Here is a 25,272-nt window from a genome sequence, read left to right as displayed (position 1 = left end):
ATATACAGCGTTGACGTACTCCTTTTCCGATTGGGGACCATGGAACCAGTCTGTTGTTCCATGTCCAGTTCTGTTGCTTCTTGTGATTTAGTTATATACATATACACATGCACACACATTTACACATATATACACACACATTCTTTTTCATATTCTTTTCCATTATGGTTTATCACAGGATATTAAGTATAACTCCCTGCACGCTGTAATAAGACCTTGTTGTTTTTCCATCCTATATACAATATCCATCTGCTAATCCCTAACTCCCAATCCATCCCTCCCCTACCCTTCTTCACCCTTAGCAACCACAAGCTTGTTCTCTCTGTGAGTCTGTTTCTGTTTCATAGATATGTTCATTTGTGTCGTATTTCACATTCCACATGTAAACGACATCATGTAGTATTTGTCTTTCTCTAAGTGACTGATGTCACATAGCATGATAATCTCTAGGTTCATCCATGTTGCTGCAAATGGCATTATTTCATTCTTCTCAAGGCTGAGTAGTATTCCACTGTATATACATATTGTCTAGATTCATCAGTTGACATTTCCATGTCTTGGCTATTGTTTATGATGTTGCTGTGAACATAGGAGTGGGTATCATTTATTTAAAATTCCTTAGGAAGCAGAGCACACGTTTCAGGCTGCTAATACACTCTAATTTTTTTTAAAAAATGCACATCGATCCATATGTTTTTAAAAATATGTAAAACTGCAGAGAAGTGACTTGTAAATAAATATAGAACTGTAGAAGTACTTTCCTATTTACCTGTCTCACTGAGAAAGTATATTGTGCTGTGGATATAAATACATCTCTCCATTATCAATCTCAAAAATAATTATTTCCAGCTCTGACAGCCCCTCCAACTTCAGATTCTATATAAACTCTTCTATCAACATCAATCTCTAAATGACTAATAGACACCTTGAACTTAGCATGTCAGTAACACAAGCTGTTTCCTCCACTGGCCTCCTGGGTTCGTCCCTTCCTCTCCTTTCTCCCCATTTCACTAAAAGGCACCACCATCTAATAAAAGATACACCATCTAATAAAAGATACATCATCTTTTACTCACATGGTCCCACATTCTCCACAAGCAAGAATCATGGACCCTTTGTCCAAGACTTGCCCTCACTTTATCCACTTTACTTTCTTTTTGAAAAATGTTTGAATTTTATTTATCTATTTATTTATTTTTGGCTGTGCTGAGTCTTCGTTGCTGCACAGGCTTTTATCCGCTTGTGGCAAGCAGGGGCCACTCCACTTGCCGTACACTGGCTTCTCGTTGCAGAGGCTTCTCTTGTTAAGGAGCATGGGCTCTAGGGTGCACAGGCTTCAGTGGTTGCGGCTCCCGGGCTCTAGAGCACAGGCTCAGTAGTTGGTAGCATATGGGCTTGCTTGCTCTGAGGCATGTGAGATCTTCCTAGATCAGGGATTGAACCTGTGTCTCCTGAATTGGTAGGTGGACTCTTTACCACTGAGCCAGCAGGGAAGCCATCTTTTCTTTTTAATTGAGAAAATTTATGTGACAGTCTTAAATCTCCAGGAATTATTTACCTACTAGTTGCAAGTTTATATCCTTAAACAGTCTTTCTCCTATTCCCCACCTGCCAGCCCCTGGTAACCATCATTCTACTCTGTTTTTACAGGTCTCGATTTTTCTGATGCCATATATACATGAGATCATACAGTGTTTGTCTTTCTCTGATTTATTTCACTTTGTATAATGCCCTTAAGCTCCATCCATGTTGTTGCAGATGGCAGGATTTCCTTCTTTCTCATGGTGAAGTAATATTCCATTGTGTGTATAAACCACCTTTGTATTCATCCATTGATGGACACTTAAGTTGTACTGTGGCTCTCGTGAGTAATGCTGCTCTGAACATGGGGGTGCAGAAGTCTCTTCTACACTCCCCACCCTATCCATTTTTCTTTATCTCCATTGCTGCTATCCTGGTCCAAATTTCCATTTTTAGCCTCCTTCTACATCTCCCTGCCTCCAGTTTTGTCCCTAGCAATGAATTTTCTTACACAGTTTGAATTTTGTTTTATACCTAAAGAATACATGTACATTGTTCTAAGGTTTGGAATTAAAAACTGACGTCTTCTGCTTGACCACTTGCTCCAAGTCAGCCATTCACAGTTCATATTCATGATGGGGCACCAGAAAACTTACTGGATTAGAGGGGAAAGCTTGTTGACTGTGGGGTGATCAGACACTCCAGTGTCTGTACTGCGTTGGGGTTGTGGGGACTTCTCTTGTGGATTATGGACTCTAGAGCACACAGGCTCAGTAGTTGTGGTGTGCAGACTTATTTGTTCTGTGGGACGTGGGATCTTAGTTCCCCAGCCAGGGATTGAACTGGCGTCCCTTGCATCGGAAAGCAGTTTCTTAACCACTGGACCACCAGGGAAGTCCCAGTGACTGTAGATCTTTTCATTTTTGCTGCTCAGAAAGTTAAACTCTCCTCTCCTGGTGTAAGGTGGCACGTGTGGACGCCACTTCTTCCCCTGTATAGCGCTGCTCAGTAAGGATATTGCTTACTGAACGTTCAGTTTCATCACTGGTATGAGATCTCATCTTTATCATGTACTGAATCACTATATGGAGAGTCAAGGGAACCTCTTTCTAGATTTTATGTATTTTGCATGGGTGTCTGTTGGATAATGCACCAGAACCACACTGTTTTAATTATCAATTCTTTACAGCATGTTTTATGACCTGTTAGTCACTCTTTATTCCTCTTCTTTTTCAGAGTTTTCCACCTTATTCCTTTCTGTTTATCTTTGCATATGGACTTTGGAATCATGACATTTAAAAATTAATTTAGGGAGAATTTCCATGATTATGAAATAGCACTTTCTTATCCAAAAGCATGGTATGACTTTCCATTTGTTCAGATCTGCTTTTGTGCCTTCCCATGGTGTGTTAACATTTTCTGTGTAGATGTTATGTTAATCTCTAGATATCTTCTCTTTCTAAGGTAATTATGATAAAATACGTATAATGTAAAATTTACTACTGTATGCGTGTATAATAAGTACAGTTGAGTGGCATTAAGTACTTTTGCATGATTGTGCCTGAATATCCAGTCATTTTGAATTTATTCTTATTGGTATCTTTTCTTCTGTTATCTTAATTATCTCTAAATTATTTCCAAATATGTTATTTTTTAATCCCACTACTTAATTCTCTCATCAGTTGTGGTAGGTGTTTAGTAGGCACCTTTGTGAAGAGATTGATTATGAAAAATACAATTATTGCTTTCACGTGATAGTTTTTTTTTAACCCCCTTTTCTTCATTTTTATGCTTTGATATCTTTCTTTTACCTGGTTGTATGAATGGTGACCTCCAGCAAGACCACAGTCATGCTGGTTGGCAGCCTCGCCTCATTCCTGACCCTCATGGAATGCCTTCAGTATTTGTCCGTTTGGCATGCCACTTGTTTGTTTTGAAGCTGCTGTGTGCGTGTGTGTGTGTATGCAATTTTTGTGTTTAGTGAATCATTGAAAATGTGGATGAATCAGATATGTACAAATATTTCTGTGAAGGTTTCCAGTTGAATGTTTGTTTGCGTTCGCCCCTTTAATTAATTAAATGAACGGCGCTGCATTCATCTCTCGTGTTGCCTTTGTGTGTTTTCCAGTGGTCTGACAAGCCCTGTGTGCCCCATTTGCTTCAGAGGGACAGTTACTACGTGTACACCCAGCAAGAGCTTAAAGAGAAGCTATATCAAGAAATCATATCATATTTTGACAAAGGCAAGGTCAGTGTTGGGGGGGGAGTGAGGGCAAAGGGGGAAATGACTGCCACGCTTACTACATTACACTGCTGATCCTTACCAGCCAGAGTTAGTGCAGGGCCTACAGGTTAAGGGCACAGCTCCCAGCAAGTCAGCCCAAACTTCAGATGCCAGCTGCAAGTGCAGGAGTCCCCATGCCGCCCATAAATCACATGGATGTTGGTTCTGGCAAGGCCAGTCCCCATTCTCAGACCATCTACGTGCCTGCCGTAAGTCACCTCAGTATCAATTCCCATGTCTCCTGAGGGGTCCACTGTGAACTACAAAGATACTTCTATCACTGGGGAGATTCAAGAGTTTAGAAGCTCCCTACCAGGAACTCAAGACAAAAACCAGACAGATTTTTATTATGCAGCAGTGACCCCAAACTTAATCTTTACTATTCCCATGTATATCTTTGAATTCAAAGGGGGCTGGATATTTTTAATGGGTGAGAAAATGAGTTGATAAAATAAGGTAAGAAAGTGTGAGTCACTCAGTCATGTTTGACTCTTTGCAACCCCATGGACTGTAGGTCTCCAGGCTCCTCTGTCCATGAAATTCTCCAGGCAAGAATCCTGGAGTGGGTGGCCATTCCCTTCCCCAGGCAATCTTCCTGACCAGAGATTGAACCCCAGTCTCCTGAGTTGCAGGCAGATTCTTTGCCTCTGAGCCACCAGGGAAGCCCAAGGTAAGAAAGGCAATAAATAAGGATCACTTATGTGGAGGACACTTAATGTAATGGAGAATACAGTGAACAGCCCAGAGCCCCACTCTCATAGCCATAATTGTACCTTTTATTTTATTTTTTTATAATTGTACCTTTTAAATACTGCTGAAGGCCAGGAGCTGGTACCATCACTATCAGTGCATTCTTAAGATGTTGTTGGCTGACACCTGGGGCATTTTCCATCCCTAGGTCACTGCTTGCCTCACATCGTAGACGGCATGTAACAAGCAACTTAAATCCTACAAGGGAAAGTAAAATAGATGTATCAACAGGGCCACCAAGTCATGGAATCTCTGATCATCTGGAGAAAACATATCCAGTTGGAAGGCTTTTAAATTGAAAATTGAAAAAGAAAAGAAAACGCTTAGGTAGTGGGGAAAGAAAATGCTACCAAAACAAAAAGGATTTCCAGATTTGACTCTCTAAGAGCCTGCCACTTTCAGCCGCCACTGTTTTACCAGTGGAACCTGTTGATCAAATAAATAGGTCAAATAAATATAATGATAAAATAACTACCACCTGTTTAGTCCAAGTTACTATTTTGGGTGATTTCCAGACTGTTTCTAATTTAATTCTTGCTCTAACCCTGTAATATCGATCCTATCTCTGTTTTACAGATAACTTGAGGTGCACAGAACAAGTGTATTTGCTCAGACTTTGTGGTCTCTGCACTCCTTTACTCGCTTAAAAATCACTGAAGAGCCTCAAGAGCTTTTGTTCATGGGGGCTATGTCTGTTAATGGTTATATTCTTTGAAATTAAAACAAAATTTTAAAATATTTTTTCTTTTAACAATAGTAAGCTTATTACCTGTTAATATAAATCATATCTGTTTATAAACAATGACCGTATTTTCCAAAAAAGTAAGTGACAGGATATTTTTGCAAATCTCTTTATCATCTGGCTCCATAGAAACAGCAGGATTCGAATATCCGCCTCGACATCCAATATGTTGTGACATCACACGTCCTGTAGCCACTGGGAGACTCCACTGTAGACTCATAAGGGAATGAGCATTGAAAAAAGGCAAATAGGGACTTCCTGGTGGTCCAGTGGCTAAGACTCCATGCTCCCAACGCAGAGGCTACAGGTTCAATCCTTGGTCAGGGAACTAAATCCCACATGCAGTACTAAAGATTCTGCATGCCACGACTAAAACCCGATGCAGACAAATACATAAACATTGAAAAGAAAAGAAAAAAAGGCAAATAGTATTTGTATTAAGAACATGGTGTTGACCTCATTGATCCCATGAAAGAGTCCTGGGGACTCCCAGAGACCAGGCATGGATCACACTTTGAGAACCTCTCCGCTAGGCTGTCTCCCTGTCTCTTATAGCTTAGCATTTGGCGAATAAGGAGTGAACTGGGCCCCATGGTACTGTTGACTGGCCTCCTGCATCAGTTCTAGCTGAGCTGGAATGGTCTCCATTTGGCACATTTCAGAGCCTTTTGAGTGGTCCGGGCCCAGAGATTGCAGAAGGGACAAATTTGGCAAATGGCCTTAGAAGATTTCGTTTTAAAGTGTTGTACAAGTCTGTGTGAACTGCACATACAGTCCTTCAGCAGCCAGAAGCAATGGACCATAGTGCCTGGTTACGACTGAAATGGGACATGTCCAGATGCTGTTATTAATAGTATCCAGCTGAGAGGCATTTTATGAAAAGCCAGAGTGAACACAGGCTCATCAATCTGGGATACTAGCCTCAGATGCCAGATATGTGCATTTGGCTGTAACTTGCTTGGTCATAAGTGCTGTAAGGCAGGGGTCTCCAACCTGTGTGACCTAATACCTGATGATCTGAAGTGGAGCTGATGTAATAACTAATAGAAATAAAGCGCACAAGAAATGTAATGCACTTGAATAATCCCAAAACCAACTCCCTCCCCGATCCATGAAAAAATTGTCTTTCACAGAACCAGTTCCTGGTGCCAAAAAGGTTGGGGACCACTTTTCTAAGGCATTTCCTAAAGCTGTCTTTGACCAAGTAGGTAGTTTAGTTATAAACAGCAAATCAGTGCCCTGAATTGGAGAAGTAGTTTCCCAAATTCCACACAACAGTACAGTCAGACTTTCATACCCCTGCCTCCTCCCAAACAGCCTAACTCAGAAGAAACACACATGCATATGCCCAGAGCCAGAGCCCATGCCTGTTTCCCTTCCCCTCCAACAAGACTTCCACGCTCCCAAGACCTAAGCTTCAAAACTGGTTCCCCTCCTCTTTCAGTGGTCTTTAGTGCTTTGTTCTTTCAACTAAGTATTGCTTTTTGGGGGGACACATGGTGTTCTTCATGTTCTTGCAAACAGAATGGAAAATGCCCCCTGGCAGAGCAGCCAAGGTACAGTGGATTTATAATGTCAGAAACCAGGGTTAGTTGATCCTAGCAGTGAGGCATGTGGGGAAATATCCACTGAAACTGAACCCACCTGACTCCTTAGTCACTGCCCAGTGACTCCGGAATGGCTTCTGCTGCTGGATCAATGACTGCTTTGTTCTCCACTTGTAACCCTCCTTTTCTTTTTTTCTGAAGATGTGGGAGAAGGCAATCAAGCTGAGCAAAGAGTTGGCGGAGACGTACGAGAGCAAAGTTTTTGACTACGAGGGCCTGGGCGATCTCCTGGTGAGTCTGGATCAGAAGATGTCTTTCCTCCTGCAGAGGAGCTGAGCATAGTGGTCATGAAAATGGTGTTATAAGTGTAAGCAAGTCAGCACAAATGATGTTTTCTACGAAGGGAAGGTACACCTTGCTTGGATTAAAAATGAAGAAAGATGAAATCTAAAAGCTATCATCAGTATTTCTCCAGAATATCCTTAATAGGGGGCTCAGGACCCCTGTCTGCAGCCCTCTCTGCTGTGTGCCTTTTGCTGCTCCTTGGACCCTTCATGTCCTTAATCGAGCTTCCCTTTCCCCTCTCGGTTACTCTGCCTTCCATGAAGACTGTCCATGCTTCCGATGTCTTCTGACATCTTCTCTTCATAGTTACTTGTTCTGTGGTCCACATCCTCAGAGCTGTGAACCTTTTCCATGCCCAGTAGGAGGCCAACACAATATGACATTGGGTCATTTTTAGTAGAAGCGTCACAAAAGGTCAGGTCACCCACTGTCATGTAAAAATTTGAGGAGATAATTGTCAAGATCATTTTGAAAAATATTTGTCAGTGTATATGGCACCTGCTCCTGCCATCATGCAAAAAGTCACATAGGAATTTCAGAAACTAAGCTCAAGTGTGAGTAATGTTACCTGTTAACTTTCTAAGAAAACATTGTGATAGAAACCTTTTACGGAGGTAGTGTAGTAATACAGTCATGCTAACACCATTGTGTATGTGGGGGGTGGGGGTGGTACTGCTGTCTAAGTCCCCAGGTCTGGATACCTATTTTGCTTCCTTTAAACCTGATGCTGGAGACTTCCCTGCTGGTCCAGTGGTTAAGACTCCACACTTCCAGTGCAGGGAACACTGGTTCCATCCCTGGTCAGGGAGCTAAGATCCCACATGCCATGTGGTATAGCCAAAAAATTTAAAAAAAAAAAAAAAAAATTTTTTTTTTTTAAGCTGACCATGTACCCACTGGCCAGAAAGCCCCTCTCCAGGGGAAAAGTTAAGAATGACACCAGATATTGAAAAACAGAACATCATCACCACCTTCTGGGTACTTGTAGCTGAACCAAGGACTTGATTCTAAACTACCTGCGTGAACTGGAAGGTTCTCTCTTTCTTTCCTCCTGTGTCTCTGTTCCAATGTAACCACCCACCTGAATCCCAAAAAGTGCTTCTTAACCTTTTAGGGGTCCCGAACCCCTTTAAGCAACTGGTGAAAGCAAAACCCTGCTTTGCCCACAGATGAAATGCACAGACATTTGTCCTTCTGCATATAACAGCAAGGAATCCCAGGGCTTCCCAGGTGGTAAAGAATCCACCTGCCAATGCAGGAGACATGATTTCTATCCCTGGGTCGGGAAGATCCCCTGGAGGAGTAAATGGCAACCCACTTCAGGATTCTTGCTGGGAAATCCTATGGACAGAGGAGCCTGGCAGGCTACAGTCCATGGAGTCGCAAAGAGTCGGACATGACTGAGCATGCAGCACAGGGATTCCCAGGCCCTCTTAGGCCCATTCATAGACACAGACCCAAAACCCCTGATCCAACAGAAGGATAAGTGTTTGGCTCACAAGATGTTTTCCAAAAACCTTTCATTTCTCTGTGTTACATAGGAAACAACAAAGCACAGAGCCTGAACTTTTTTGTTTTCCTCTGATGATGCCCTTGTAACCTCCCCATGAAATGTCTTGTTTTGTCTTCCAGAAAAAAAGAGCCTCGTTTTATGAGAACATCATTAAGGCCATGAGGCCTCAGCCCGAGTACTTTGCTGTTGGCTACTACGGACAGGGCTTCCCTTCTTTCCTGCGGGTAAGAAGCGCGAGGGTGGTCTCCCTGGCCGTTGGGCCATGCAGTTGGAGGAGGGAATGTCTTCATCTCTTTTCCAGATGAGTCTAGTGTGTTAGCAGCTGGAGCCCTGTGTTCTCACTGTGGGTGGTCAGGGAGGAAAACCACTTCCTGAGCGGCTGGTCTCTTCACCCCTGGCCGCCTTTGGTATTCTGGCAGCTCTTTTGCAAAATGACTTTTCCCAGGTGGAGTGAAAAAAGGAAAAACAGAACCATCTTCTCTGCTGGTCTGCTGCTGCGGGTCAGGCTGGGGGAAGGTGTGGATTGATGTGTCTCATTGTTTATTTGATTTCCAGCCAGGGCTAGTTTGAAAACAAATACTCCCCAGGACAAGACTGCAAAAGTTGCACAAAAATTAAACCAGTTTTGTTGTAATAGTGAGAAGGACCCTGTTTATCTTCCTTCTCAGAAACTTTTTATCATGCGATACTGATTTTACAATCTCAAAAAACAAACCTAAAAAAAAAGCTTCTTATTTTCTCCCACAGAAAAGAAGCCTCTTTTAGTGCTGAGCTATGTTGTACGTATATATTGGCCATGTTCCTTCCCCTAATTTAAAAAGGCAAAGAAAAAGTGGAAAGGAAAATACATTCCTTACAGTGTCTAATAAGGAAATAGTTCATTCATTCAATGGCTGTGTGGCAAGAGCCTACTGTGTGCCACTCCAGTATTTTTGCCTGAAAAATCCCATGGACAGAGAAGCCTGACAGGCTGCAGTCCACGGGGTGGCAAATAAGTCAGGCTTGACCTAGTGACTAAACACCACCACGGTGTGCCAGACATTAGAGATACAGTGCTGATTATAATCTGATGTGGTCCTTGGTCTCATGGGTTTTACACCCTAATGGCTGAGTTGTTAATTAAATAACCACATAAATGAATATAAAATTCAAACTGACCAAGACAGGTATTCTGTACTAGGCGGGCTGGTTAAGTAGTATATATACAAGTCAAGTAAAAAGCTACGTTGACGTGAAAATGGTACATGATTGTTTATAGCACCATTACTCATAATCACTAAAGATTAGCTACAGCCCAGAAGTCCCTGAGCTGCTGCTGAAGGGATCAACAAAGTGTGGGATAGTCATGCGGTAGAATACCGCTCAAGAAAGAAAAGGAATAAGCTCCTGATACACACAACACGGGGATGAATCTCAGATGCATTGTGCTGAGTAAAAGCAGTTTGACCTTAAAGCCTACGTATTCTATGATTTTATTTATATGGCATTCTGACCAAGTCAGTACTTTCTCTAGGGGTAGAAAACAGATCAGTGGTTATTGAGTAATTGGAGCCAGAGGGGAGTTTGACCTACAGAGAAACATAGGGAAATTTTTGATGGTGATGAAACTGTTCTGTATCCTAACTGTAGTTGTGGTTATGTCTGTCACAACTGGCAGAATTCTGCACTAAGGGGGTAGATTTTACTGTGTCAGTTATACCTAGATTTTTTTAAGAGTCAGGAAAGACTTCCTAGAAAACTTCTGCTTCACCTGTGATTTGAAAGATGAACTGGAAGTTAAGGAGGTAAAGGGGATGGAGGTAAGGTAAAGGTAAGGGAGGAAAAGGGGAAAGGGGCAGGAGGTAAAGGGAAAAAGTATTCCAGGCAGAGGGAAGAGCAGGCAAGAGTGTGGCAGGCGCTTCAAGTGACAGACCAGTGCTGTGGGAAGAGAGGGATTCAGAAGTGGGCAGGGAGATGAGACAGGAAGCAGGGGAAGAGCGTGTCGGGCTTTGGGGTTCCACATCCTGTTTTGTCAGCATCCTGAGAGCAGTGGGGAGCCAGTGCCCATTTTTTGTGTTGGTGAGGTCATCTGGCTTTGGTATGGAGAATGGATGGGACGTGCATAGAGACCATGGCAGATACTCAGGGAAGAGATGCCAGCCAGCCTTGGGAAATGGCTTTAGAGAGAAGTGGAAAGATGAGTGTGATGGAGACGAAGTAACAGTATTTGATGACTGATGGGATGAGGGTGAGAAAAAGACGGACATGGTAAGAACGATTCCTTGCTCTCTGGTCTGCATAATTGGTGGGGCAGTGCAGCCGTCCACTCAGATAGCAATGCTGGGAAAGGACAGTTATGGAGGAGAGTGAATCCACTCATTGAATAAGTGTTTACTGATCTCTCACTGTGGTGCTTGCTGTAACACAGGCCTGGGCATGCGTGCTCAGTGGTGTCAGACTCATTGCAGCCCCGGGGACTGTAGCCCGCCAGGCTCCTCTGTCCATGGAATTCTGCACACAAGAACACTGGAGTGGGTTGCCATTCGCTTCTCTAGGGGATCTTCCCGACCCAGGGGTGGAACCCAGGTCTCCTGCATTGCAGGTGGATACTTTACTGTCTGAGCCACAAGGGAAGCCCACAGGCCTGGGGGCAGAGTCCAAAACAAACCCAACTCCCTGAAATTGTAGAGCTTATATTCTTGAGGGACAAGTAAATAAAAAAATACTAAGGTGGGTAAGTAAAATATTGAGTATGTCAGATGGGCTAGAACAATGCCTCCTACAGGGTAGATACTCAGCAAGTATTGTAGAGAAGCTATGTCAGGGGAAGTGAATAGAGAGCCTGGTGATGGGGGTTGAGTTGCAGTCTTTTTTAAAAAAATTATTGTTTGTCTGTGCTGGGTCTTAGTTGCAGCATGCGGATTCTTTAGCTGCAGCAGATGGAATCTAGTGCACTGACCAGGGATGGAACCTGGACTCCTCACATTGGGAGCACAGAGTCTTAGCCACTGGACCACCAGGGAAGTCCCTAGAGTTGTAATTTTAAATAGAGTGAATAGGAAAGTCTTCAGTAAGAAAGTGACATTGGAGTAAAACCCTGAAAGAAGTAAGGGAATAAGCCAGGTAGCTCTCATGAGGGGGCCAGACAGTGAGAACAGCAGGTTCATAAGCCATGAGGCTGGAGAAGCACCTGAAGAACACAGGGCAGGTAGAGAACAGGGTCAGAGAGCTGTGGGTACCGCCTTGCAGAGGGGTTTTCGGCATCATTTCAGATTATAAAAGTTTGATTTTGGACATACTCCATGTGATGTGGATTTGAAACATCCAAAAACATTTGAGTGGACAATTTGATAATGTGGATCTGGAACGCAAAGGAACGCTCCAGGCTGGATATAAAAGATGGTGGGTTATTTACATGTCGTTAACACTGGTTGTGTATAAGGCAGACTAGGGGGTCAAGAGATACGTGAAGTAACAGGCAAATTTGGCCTTGGAGTACAGAATGAAGCAAGGCAAAGGCTAACAGAGTTTTGCAAAGAGAAAGCACTGGTTGTAGCAAACACCCTCTTACAACACAAGAGAAGACTGTACACATGGACATTGCCAGATGGTCAACACTGAAATCAGATTGATTATATTCTTTGTAGCCAAAGATGGAGAAGCTCTATACAGTCAGGAAAAACAAGACTGGGAGCTAACTATGGCTCAGATCATAAACTCCTTATTGCCAGATTCATACCTAAATTGAAGAAAGTTGGGAAAACCACTAGACCATTCAGGTATGACCTCAATCAAATCTGTTACGATTATACAGTGGAAGTGACAAATAGATTCAAGGAATTAGATCTGATAGAGTGCCTGAAGAGCTATGGACAGAGGTTCTTGACATTGTACAGGAGGCAGTGATCAAGACCATCCCCAAGAAAAAGAAATGCAAAAAGGCAAAATGGTTGTCTGAGAAGGCCTTACAAATAGCTGAGAAAAGAAGAGAAGATAAAGGCAAAGAAGAAAAGAATAAACCCATTTGAATGCAGAGTTCCAAAGAAGAGCAAGGAGAGATAAGAAAGCCTTCCTCAGTGATCAATGCAAAGAAAGAGAGGAAAACAATAGAATGGGAAAGACTGGAGATCTCTTCAAGAAAATTAGAGATACCAAGGAAACATTTCATGCAAAGATGGGCACAATAAAGGACAGAAATGGTATGGACCTAACAGAAGCAGAAGTTACTAAGAAGAGGTGGCAAGAATATACAGAAGAACTATACAAAAAAGATCGTCATGACCCAGATAACCATGATGGTGTGATCACTCACCTAGAGCCAGGCATCCTGGAATGCAAAGTCAAGTGGGCTTTAGGAAGCATCACTACAAACAAAGCTAGTGAAGGTGATGAAATTCCAGTTGAGCGCTTTCACATCCTAAAGGATGATGCTGTGAAAGTGCTGCATTCAATATGCCACCAAATTTGGAAAAGTCAGCAGTGGCCACAGGACTAGAAAAGGTCAGTTTTCATTCCAATCCCAAAGAAAGGCAATGCCAAAGAATGCTCAAATTGCCACACAGTTGCATTCATCTGACACACTAGCAAAGTAATTCTCAAAATTCTCCAAGCCAGGTTTGATTCAGTATGTGAACCATGAACTTCCTGATGTTCAAGCTGGTTTTAGAAAAGGCACAGGAACCAGAGATCAAATTGCCAACAACCATTGGATCATCAAAAAAGCAGAGTTCCAGAAAAACATCCACTTCTGCTTTATTAATTATGCCAACACCTTTGACTGTGTAAATCACAATAAACTGCAGAAAATTCTGAAAGAGATGGGAATACCAGACCACCTGACCTGCCTCTTGAGAAATCTGTATGCAGGTCAAGAAGCAACAGTTAGAACCGTACATGGAACAACAGACTGGTTCCAAATTGGGAAAGGAGTATGTCAAGGCTGTATATTGTCACCCTGCTTATTTAACTTATGTGCAAATTACATCATGAAAAATGCCAGGTTGGATGAAGCACAAGCTGGAATCAAGGTTGCTGGAAGAAATATCAGTAACCTCAGGTATGCAGTTGACACCACCCTTATGGCAGAATGTGAAGAGGAACTAAAGAGCCTCTTGATGAAAGTAAAAGAGTAGAGTGAAAAAGCTGGCTTAAAACTCAACATGCAGAAAACTAAGATCATGGCATTCAGTCCCATCACTTTTGGCAAATAGATGGGGAAACAATGGAAACAATGAAAAACTTTATTTTTTTGGCCTCCAAAATCACTGTAGATGGTGACTGCAGCCATGAAAGTAAAAGACACTTGCTTCTTAGAAGAAAAGCTATGACCAGCCAAGACAGTGTATTAAAAAGCAGAGACATTACTTTGCCGACGGAGGTCCGTCTAGTCAGAGGTATGGTTTTTCCATTTGTCATGGATGGATGTGAGAGTTGGACTATAAAGAAAGCTGAGCACCAAAGAATTTCTGCTTTTGAACTGTGGTGTTGGAGAGTACTCTTGAGAGCCCCTTGGACTTCAAGGAGAGCCAACCAGTCCATCCTAAAGGAAATCAGTCCTGAATATTCATTGGAAGGACTGATGTTTAAGCTGAAATTCCAATACTTTGGCCACCTGATGCAAAGAACTGACTCACTGGAAAAGACCCTGATGGTGGGGAAGATTGAGGGCAGGAGGAAAAGGGGACAACAGAGGATGAGATGGTTGGATGGCATCACCAACTTATTGGACATGAGTGTGAGCAAACTCTGGGAGTTGGTGATAGACAGGGAAGCCAAGCGTGCTGCAGTCCTTGGGGTTGCAAAGAGTCGGACACGACTGAGTGGCTGAAGTGAGAGAAACGAGAGTAGGGGATCTGGAATGGAGCCTGGCAGTAGGTTCTGTTCTTAAATTTGCTGTCATCTTGATGCTCTGGAGAAGGGAATGGCTACCCAGTTCAGTGGCAACCCACTCCAGTATTATTGGTGCTTCCCTGGTGGCTCAGCCGGTAAAGAATTGGCCTGCAATGTGGGAGACAGCATGTGATCCCTGGGTCAGGAAGATACCCTGGAGAAGGAAATGGCTTACCACTCCAGTATTCTTGCCTGGAGAATTCCATGGACAGTGGTGCCTGGTAGGCTACGATCCATGGAGGTCATAAAGAGTTGGACACAACTAAGTGACTAACACATGATAAGATATTGACAGCTGGTACACTTATTACATATGATTATTAGTTCACATGGAATAATGGTTATAAACTTAGTGGCAGCAGTGATTCAGTGAGAATAAGTCTAGACTTTCAAGTTGAAAAAGTGAGTCTGAATCATCTTCTGAGTACCTGTGATTTTGAGCAAATCATATAACCATCAAGTCTTGGTTTTCTGACCTGGACGTTACAAAAATAAGGTCCACATTGCAGGGCTGATTTGAGAATGAAATGACTGTTAGATGGGAGTTCTTATAAACTGTATAGGAGTTTGTAGATGTTGTGTGTTGTTGGTGTGTACTGAAAAATAGAGAATCCACGTGAATGATGTAACCTGAATGCTCTTCTGTGTTACGGAGTATTTCCCCAAACTCAGAATGTGTAAATTTCCCATCCTGTCCCCTGGCCCCCAGCAGGCCTCCTTCTCATCTGTTTCTGTCACTGGTGCCACTCTTCTTCCCTGAGGCTCTCATCTGAGAACTCTCACGCACTCCCCCATCTCTTTGCTTTTTACCAAATACCACAGGCTCCAACACGAGATCCCTCAGCTTCTCTTTCTCGCACGGACTCCTGCCGCAGTTCCCTACAGCTGGACACGTTAGGCTGACGGCGCTTCTTCCTTCATCACCTTGAGCCTTCCTACCAGAACCTCCAGCAAATTCCCAGCCTTTGGACTACTGACCTGTCTTTCAAAGCCTTTCATATTCTAACACATCCAAACACCCTTCTTTTTTAAAAAACAGTTCATTTTTAGCTGTGTTGGATCTCGGTTGCTGCTCTCAAGCTTTCTCTAGCTGCAGTGGGCAGGGGCTACTCTTCCTTGCGGTGCGGGGGCTTCTTTGCAGCGACTTTGCTTACTGTGGAGCACCAGCTCAGTAGTTGTGATGCACAGGCCTAGTTGCTCCGCGGCATGTGGGATCTTCCCGGACCAGGTCTTGAACCCATGTCCCCTGCCTCAGCAGGCGGATTCTTAAGCGTTGAATCACCAGGAAGTCTCGAGAACATTTCTTCTGCCTGCTCTCAGTACTTTTTGCCTGGTTGTCCTCCCCTCTCCTTTTCTCATCTAACCCTATCCTTCCATCTCTACCCAGTCAAGTCCCAAGTGTGCCTTGAAGCCCTCTCCTTCAGGTTGAGCACCCTTGTGCTGAGCTTCTGCTTGTCTGGTTTTCTCCACAGTTGTCATCCCCTTAGTGTTTTCTTATACTCCAATCCCTAGCTCACCATAGTTCTGCCTGAATGATGAAATCACATAATGCAACATCAGTCTCATAAATCTCTCCCAGCTTGGAAACATTTTATCATCAATTCCAAAAGACTGGGCAGTTTTCATGGCCCTCTGTGTTGGGCCTAGAGGTGTATTGCCTTCAAGATACTTAAATTACCAAAATTATTTTATTAACTTACTCGTTCTCTGTTTCTTTCCACCAGAGCAGGGTCACCATTTTACCCCCAGCATTTAGCAGATCTAATTTGCTCAATACATGTTTAGTGTATGGCTGTACAAGTGATTTTTAAAATTTTTTCTCCTGATTTATTTTTTTATTGAAATATAGTTGCCTTACAATGTTGCATTAGTTTCTGCTGTACAGCAAAGTGAATCAGCGATATGTATAAATATATCCCCTCTTTTTAAGTTTCTGTTCCCATATATATCATTACAGAGTATTGAGTAGAGTTCCCTGTGCTATACGGTAGGTCATTATTAGTTATCTATCTTATATGTCAGTATGTCAATCCAGATATGTATATGTCAGTCACAATCTTCCAGTCCATCCTACTTCCCCTTCCCCCTTTGATGTTCATATATTTGTTCTCTATGCCAGTGTCTGTATTTCTGCTCAGCAAATAGGTTCATCTGTACCATATATTCCACATCTATGTTTTAATATACAATATTTGTTTCTCTGTTTCTGACTTACTTCACTCTGTATGACAGTCTCTAGGTCCATCCACTTCTCTACAGATGACCCAATTTTATTTCTTTTTATGGCTGAGTAATGTTCCATTGTATATATGTACCACGTCTTCTTTGTCCATTCATCTGGACTAGTGATTTTTAAGAAACATTTTATAGGACAGTATGGGCCCAGATTTTAGTTAAAAATGGATCACGTGTGGGGCTTACCCAGTGGCTCAGCGGTGAAGAATCTAACTGCATTGCAGGATGCGCAGGAGGTATGGGTTCAATCCCTGGGTCGGGAATATCCCCTGCAGGAGGAAATGGCAACCTACTCCAGTATTATTGCCTGGCGTATTCCATACACAGCAGAACCTGATGGGCTACAGTCCACAGGGTTGCAAAGAGTCAGACACGACAGAGTGACTGAACACACAATACACCACAATACATGTATGCTTTAAATACTAAGCTAAGTATTCATGTTTGTGACAATGAGAGGAGCAGGAACCATCAAAACAGTGACAGTTGAACTTGCAGGAACTGTGAGGCAAATTTCTTCTGTGTCTGGGACCTTGCAAAAATTTCTTTTCCAAAAAATCCAATTTTGTTAATTTTATTAAAGGGAAAAAAAGCTGCAGTTTGGAGTGGAAAGAGTAGTATTGAGAGCAGTTCTTGTCTATGAGACCTTGATGTTGTCATCCACAGCCATCTCCAGGATTGGCTTGGGACTGGCTGTCGATTAATCCTGTTCTCTGTTCCCACCTAACCTGTTGATTGATCTTGTTTGTACTTTTGAGTTCTCTGAGGCAGGGTCGCTTATGTCCTGATTCCCTAACTTACTGGATCATGATGAGAAAGTAAGATCCAGTAAGTTAAGGAATGAGAAAGGAGCTTGCACCTCAGTGTATATGAATGCCCTTCATTCTTTCATTTTCTTGCCGTGAGAAATACCAGCTAACCTAAGCAGCATGCCCAGTGACCACATGAATTTCCGATAGGGTGCAAACTCCTTATCTCCTTGTGGATCGGTGTAGACCTTGCACAAGAGTTATCATCCTAGGGCACCCTCTTGAGAAGCATTTTGACTTAACTCCCCAAATAAACTGTGAGCTCTTTCAGATATGACGGTTGCTGTGAGCACGTAGTAAGTGTTCAGTGGGAACGTGGTGGCGAGGGAGAGCCTGCACTTAGCCTGGGGAGGACGGTGACTTCCTTGAGACTTGAATCCCCAATTGCCCTTCACTGTTCATATTTAATGCTTCTCCCTGCGTGTCCTGACCTGCAGAACAAGATCTTCATCTACCGGGGGAAGGAGTACGAGAGGCGAGAAGACTTCAGCCTGCGGCTGCTGACCCAGTTTCCCAACGCGGAGAAGATGAGCAGCACCACACCCCCAGGAGATGATATCAAGTCTTCCCCCAAGCAGTGTATCCTTGTCTCGCACCACAGCTTAGGGGCTCTTTTTTTTTTTTTAACGTTTATTATTTACTAATTTATTTGGCTCTGTCAGGTCTTGGTTGCAGTACATGGGATCTTTAGCTGGTGGCATGCAAACTCTTTGTAGCACGTGGGATCTAGTTCCCCGAGCAGGTATCACACCCAGTCCCCCTGCATTGGGAGTGTGGAGTCTTAGCCACTGAACCACCAGGGAAGTCCTGGCCTGGGGCTCTGGAACCTGCTACAGCCCCAGCCCAGCCACAGAAGGTGGGGGTTCAGTCCTGTGCCTGCATGCAGGTAGGTCCTGTCCTCAGACTCATTTAACCATCCTGACTCAGTGTCCCGTCTGCATAAAAGCTTCGGGAACCTAATGTCCTTAGCTCAGGGCTATGATGTAACTGAAAGAGGGAGATGAGAAGCAAATCTTGAGTATGGAAGGACGTGTGTTACAGTCACAGGCAGAGCCCGGGGAGAATGTAGACTTCCTGTTCTGAATTCTGGAACCTGTATAAAGACACATAGCTCTCTTTTGGTAATGTATAATGTCTTACTGAAAAACCAGTTGCATGCATTTTAAAAATTAGAGATGTTATGGAACTGAACAGTAAAGGAAGTCTCCCACGTATGAACAAGTTCCATTCCAAGAGTACATTTGCAAGTCCAATTTGTTCATAAGTCCAAAACATTAGCCTAGGTACCCAAGTAACATAATTGGCCATACAGTACTGTATTGTCATAGGTTTATAATACTTTTCATACAAATAATACATAAAAGACAAACACAAAAAATAAAACACTTTTAATCTTGCAGTACAGTACCTTGAAAAGTGCATAGTCCAGTACCACAGCTGGCATACAGGGACTGGTGTCGAGTGAATAGGCAAGAAGAGTTACTGATGGGAGGAGGGAGATGGTAGAGATGATATCATCAGCAATAGGAGAGGAGGGCAAGCTGCAGTTTCACTCAGGCCTGATGTTGATGGCATGGCATGCATATTCACATCTTTGAAAGTTCACAACTCGAAGGTTCATATTTAGAGGACTTACTGTATTCTAAAAGAGGTCGGTAAGCCAGAGCAGGTGGGGAATGGTAGATAAATAAGAAAAAGCGCTCTGGAGCAAACTGCCCAGGTTCAAGTCCCAGCGCTGTCCCTTCCTATGTCACTTTGGGCAGCTCAGTTTCTCTGTGCCTGTTTTCTTATCAAGAAAATGGGGGTGATGATCACTCTTCCCCTTGGAGTTCTTGTAAAGATTGTCTGTAAAATACTGAGAAGAGTCCCTGGCACATAATAAAATTTCAGTACATATTAATTATTATAGGTATAGAGTGGTCAGTTGCTATAGAAAGATGGTCAGTAATAACGATAGAGCAGTTGACTGACATGTCTTTCAAAGGGAAGTGTATGGCCTATTAACACTTAGTAGATGCTTGGGAAAGAAAGGTTTCAGTTTGGGGGTTCAGAAAACAGTTGAGATGCCTCCTTGGTGTGGCAATGAAAAGAGGTCTTTATGGATTTGATGTAGAAACACAAGTCCTGGAGCTCATCCCAAAGTCATATCTGCATAGCCATTTGATTTTAACCAGTTGCTTAACTTCTCCAGGCCTTGGTTTTCCAAAGGGGTAACTCTGGCTTTTTAAAGAATTTTCTTTAAGAATTTTCCTAGGTCCAGACCATCTGACCTGCTTCCTGGGAAATCTGTATGCAGGTCAAGAAGCAACAGTTAGAACCAGACGTGGAACAACGGACTGGTTCCAAATTGGGAAAGGAGTACGTCAAGGCTGTATATTGTCCCCCTGCTTATTTAACTTATATGCAGAGAACATCATGAGAAATGCTAGGCTGGATGAAGTACAGGCTGGATTCAAGTTTGCTGGGAGAAATACCAATAACCTCAGATGTGCAGATGACACCACACTTACGGCAGAAAGTGAAGAAGAACTAAAAAGCCTCTTGATGAAAGTGAAAGAGGACAATGAAAAAGCTGGCTTGAAGCTCAGCATTCAGAAACTAAGCATGGCATCTGGTCCCATCACTTCATGGCAAATAGATGGGGAAACAGTGGAAACAGTGACAGACTTTTATTTTGGGGGGTTCCAAAATCACTGCAGATGGTGACTGCAGCCATTAAATTAAAAGACACTTGCTCCTTGGAAGAAAAGCTATGACCAGCCAAGACAGCATATTAAAAAGCAGAGACATTTCTTGGCCAACAAAGGTCCATCTAGACAGAGCTATGGTTTTTCCAGTAGTCTTAGATGGATGTGAAAGTTGGACTATAAAGAAAGCTGAGTGCCAAAGAATTAATGCTTTTAAACTGTGGTATTGGAGAAGACTCTTGAGAGTCCCTTGGACTGCAAGGGGATCTAACCAGTCCATCCTAAAGGAAATAGTGCTGAATATTCATTGGAAGGACTGATGCTGAAGCTGAAACTCCCAATACTTTGGCCTCCTGATGTGAAGAACTGACTCCTTGGAAAAGACCCTGATGCTGGGAAAGATTGAGGGTAGGAGGAGAAGGGGACGATACAGGAGGAGAAGGAAGGGGATGATAGAAGATGAGATGGTTGGATGGCATCACCGACTTGATGGACATGAGTTTGAGCAAGCTCTGGGAGTTGGTGATGGATTGGGAAGCCTGGTGTGCTGAGGTCCATGGGGTCACAAAGAGTTGGACATGACTGAGCGGCTGAACTGAACTCTATTTTTTCGCAAATATTTAATAGCATTTCTGTGAAGATCAAGATAAAAAGATCATTTATGTGAAAATGCTTTGTAAGCTGTAACATTGTAAAGTATAGCCCAGTGGTTCTCCAATTGTGTTATATTTAAGAATCACCATGGAGAGATTCTGATTCACCAGCTGTGAATTCTAATTCTGCATTTTGAGTAAATCTCCAGGTGATTTTTGGTGTCAGTGGAAGGCAGCCTTCATGTTGAGAAATATGGGGAGTCAGTGTCAGGTCTGGGGCTTCCCTGGTGGTTCAGTGATAAAGAACCCGCCTGCCAATGCAAGAAACATGGGTTCGATACTATCTTGGGAAGATCCCCTGGAGGAAAAAATGGCAACCCACTCCAATATTCTTGTCTGGAGAGTCCCGTGGACAGAGGAGCCTAGAAGATTGCAGTCCATGGGGTTGAAAAGAGTTGGACACAACTGAGCAACTTAACAACAACAACAATATTAGGTCCAGACCCAGTGCCAGTTTCAAAACTATAGGTTTGGAAACTTTGTTGGTAAAGACAGAAAAGTTCAAGTCTAAGGTTCAAATCTAAGGTATCCAAAGATACAAGAAATTCGTATTGCCTGGGCTCTGGAGTCTGAATATTTCAGATGGATGCTTGTCCAAAACAAAGTTAAAATAATTTCTAATCACCTGTTTTCCTGAAATTGCATTAATGTCTGTTTTCCTCTGGCAAGGTTGTTTGACATGTGTCTGATAAAAAAGTGTTCTAGGATTATGACTTACTAAGGCATTGCGGTAATACCTAATGGAACCTCATTTTCAGTGTGGTCCTGGCCTTTGCTTCAAAGGAGTGGTTGGTGTGGGTAGTGTTTCCATTGGTAAAGCAAGAGGAAAAGGCAGTTCTTTTTGCAGTGACAGCTTCCTGGCTCTTTCTTCCTTAACGAGCTCCTCAGACATGCAGTGCTTCACTGTCAAGCCAGTGATGAACCTTCCACCCAACTACAAGGATAAACCAGTTCCGGAGCAGATCTTAAAGTAAGTGGGGTTTTTTCGTTTGGTATTTTAAACCATGTGTCTCTCACACACACTTTATGTAGAAGTCTATCAAAACCAAATCCTTAAATTCATTACCGTTTGAAAGACCTTCTCTTGTCTTCATCCATTTGCTGTACCATAACAGAAGACCATAGACTGAGGAGGCTTATAAACCACAGAAATTTATTTCTCACAGTTTTGGCATCTGGGAAGGGCCTACTTCCTGCTTCATATATGGTTCATTTTCTCAGTGTGTCTTTTCGTGCCGGAGTGAGGGGTGAGGAAGCTCTGTGTTTCTTCTTTTTTAATATCGTCACTAACCCCATTCACAAGGGCTCCACCATCATGAGCTAATCACCACCCAAAGGCCCATCTTCTAACACCATCACATTGGACATTAAGATTTCAACATAGGGGTGAGCAGGGGACCCAAATGTTCAGACCACAGCAAATATCTATTCCATGTTCAGTATAAGGTAAGAGCTTGGTAACTCATAGAATTTGGGGGGTTTATTTTTATTTTTTCTAGTAGAGGGTAGGAAATTAGGAAGTTTGCTCTTGAGTTCAGATCCCCTAGTTCATTTTTCCACCCAGAAGGATTCACTGGTCAGTAATGGCTGACCTCACCTTGCTTGGTGAGTTCCCCCATGACTGAAGGCCTCATCCGTTTTCTTAAGAAGCTAAAATGCTAGTTGGCCTGATGAAACTGTAATACAAATGAGATCACAAACACTGCCATAAGTTCTTTTGCCTTTTATTTAACAGTTTTTTTATTACTTTAAGTCTTGTAAAAAGTTTTATTATTTTATTTCTGGCTGTACTGGGTCTTCTTTGCTCTGAGGGGTTTTCTCTAGTTCTGGTGAGTGAGGGCTACTCTCTAGTTGCCATGTTCGGGCTTCTCGTTGCGGTGGCTTCTCTTGTTGCGGAGCATGGGCTCTAGGGCCCACAGCTTTCAGTAGGTGTAATTCCTGGTTGTTGGAGTGCTGGCTCAGTAGTTGTTTCGCATGGGCTTGGTTGCTCCACACAGCATGTGGGATCTTCCTAGATCAGGGATGGAACCTGTGTCTCCTGCATTCGTAGGTGGATTCTTTACCACTGAACCACCAGGGAAGCCCCATATGCCTTTTAAAATTGTGAACTGGGAGATAGATGCATCAGTAATTAAGATGTGCAATAAAATCAAGTTCTGTACCACCTCCAGCCTTCATCATGGAGACTATATCAGTGTTCAGAAAATTTAACGGATAAGACTCAGTCCATGTGAAATGCGTCCCAGGTTTTGATGGAGGAGTGCTTATTGTAAGAAAGAAGCCACAGCATTGTGACTGTGTCTTTCCCCAGCTACTACAGAGCCAACGAAGTACAGCAGTTCAGGTATTCTCGGCCATTCCGGAAAGGAGAAAAGGATCCTGACAATGAGTTTGCTGTGAGTTCACCACTTGGACCTCTAAAACAAGATGAAATTGACATCCAGAATGGAGGCTATCCACCCAACCAGCACCTACAGAAGAAATGATGGCAGCCCTGGTGTAGCGGGTCCATGTACTTATTACCTCATCAGCAGGCTGTCCTCTCAGTGGAAAGCGCTAGACTAGGGATCCAGGAACTGGGCTCCACTCCTGAGCCTGCTGCCACCATGAACTTGGTTTGAGCATGTCACACCTCTCTGGACCTCAAATTTCCCATCAAAAAGAGTGAGGGGGACCTAACAGAGAATTCCTTTCTGCTTTAAACATATAGAATCTTTAAAGTTTAGTAGAAAATTTGGGCTAATTCACTAAGGAGGCATTTAAAATAGAATCTCTAGAGAGTCGACAAGAGCCTACTGTCTAGCACAGGGAGCTCTGTTCACAGTTCTGTAATAACCTAAATGGGAAAAGAATTTGAAAGAGAATAGATACATGTATATGTATAGCTGAGTCACTTTGCTGTACACCTGAAACGAAAACAACATTGTGTTAGTTTCGATATAAAATAAAAAATTCCTTAAATATAAAGTAAATACAAAGTAAAATAATATAAAATATTAAATAAAATTTGTTAATATAAAATGAAAAAATGTTTAAAAATTTTAAAAATAAATCCAATAGAATCTCAACTAAACCTGAGAATTTTGCTGTTTTTCGTGGGAACTAACTAACATTTCCCACTTTCCTTCCTTCCACCAGACCATGTGGATTGAAAGGACCACATATACGACTGCCTATACCTTCCCTGGGATCCTCAAGTGGTTTGAAGTCAAACAGATCTCAATAGTAAGTCATCTGAAAGTGGAACTCAGAATATTTCTGTCTCCAAATAAAATAAGAGCCTTTGTTAAATCCCCCCCTCTGGTACTCAGTAGCTCCTCCAGCCAACTTCATTTTCCAAAAGAGAAATAAAAGACATGCTTGTCGAATAGAACTCCTTTATAAAACTGATGTAACAACACCAATCCTAAAGATTACTGCCAGTGAATGGCTCTTTTATAAGACCAAATGGCTCTTGTCTCCCCAAGGATCCTGCTAGCACCCAGAAACATTTTTGAAATTCTTCCTTAGAGTTTCCTATCAGTTACATTCTTTCCTCCAAGAATACTTCCTCTCCTTTTATTTTTCAACTCATCACATCATCACTCATCCTCGACTTTTCCATCTTCAGTTCAGTTCAGTCGCTCAGTCGTGTCCGACTCTTTGCAACCCCATGAACTGCAGCACGCCAGGCCTCCCTGTTCATCACCAACTCCCAGAGTTTACCCAAACTCATGTCCATCAATTCGGTGATGCCATCCAACCATCTCATCCTCTGTCGTCCCGTTTTCTCCTGCCCTCAATCTTTCCCAGCATCAGGGTCTTTTCCAATGAGTCAGCTCTTCACATGAGGTGGCCAAAGTATTGGAGTTTCAGCTTCAACATCATTCCTTCCAAAGAAATCCCAGGGCTGATCTCCTTCAGAATGGACTGGTTGAATCTCCTTGCAGTCCAAGGGACTCTCAAGAGTCTTCTCCAACACCACAGTTCAAAAGCATTAATTCTTCGGGGCTCAGCTTTCTTTATAGTCCAACTCTCACATCCATCTTCAGCACTCCCCAAAGCTGGTCATTTTTAGCTTTCTAATATTTATTAAGTCCGTTTTGGTTTTTTCTTCCCCCAGTCCTACTATGGTGCGCTGTTTCTACTCTCATTCATCTCTGGCTGATGATGTTGAAAAAGGCTCCTGATTGGCCCCACCCTGCCTGGTGGCTTCTTAGGTCTTTCCCTCTCTGCCTCAGAATGTGAATTCCATAGTGAAAATCCAGCTGTATCATTCTCATGCTCAAAACCTTGCCATGGCTCCCCAGTGCCTAGACTAGAAAGCCCATGCTCCTAG

At 42.9% G+C, this 25,272-nt stretch overlaps 1 protein-coding gene across 1 annotated transcript in view; it reads left to right on the top strand.

Annotated features, from left to right (window-relative positions):
• DOCK5 (dedicator of cytokinesis 5) overlaps positions 1-25,272 on the top strand; it is a 206,948-nt gene that overhangs the window by 157,926 nt on the left and 23,750 nt on the right. Inside the window, exons 39-45 of the mRNA XM_010840180.1 lie at positions 3,650-3,769; positions 7,046-7,135; positions 8,822-8,926; positions 18,052-18,193; positions 21,843-21,924; positions 23,266-23,350; positions 24,093-24,179. Of these exons, the coding sequence (XP_010838482.1) occupies positions 3,650-3,769; positions 7,046-7,135; positions 8,822-8,926; positions 18,052-18,193; positions 21,843-21,924; positions 23,266-23,350; positions 24,093-24,179 (711 nt within the window). The remainder of the gene's footprint in view (positions 1-3,649; positions 3,770-7,045; positions 7,136-8,821; positions 8,927-18,051; positions 18,194-21,842; positions 21,925-23,265; positions 23,351-24,092; positions 24,180-25,272) is intronic.

This window comes from Bison bison, unplaced genomic scaffold, assembly GCF_000754665.1.
Source record: "Bison bison bison isolate TAMUID 2011002044 unplaced genomic scaffold, Bison_UMD1.0 scf7180017864141, whole genome shotgun sequence".
Classification (NCBI taxonomy): Eukaryota; Metazoa; Chordata; class Mammalia; order Artiodactyla; family Bovidae; genus Bison; species Bison bison.
Note: the sequence above shows the minus strand (reverse complement) of the source record. Positions and strands in the feature narration are given on the sequence as shown.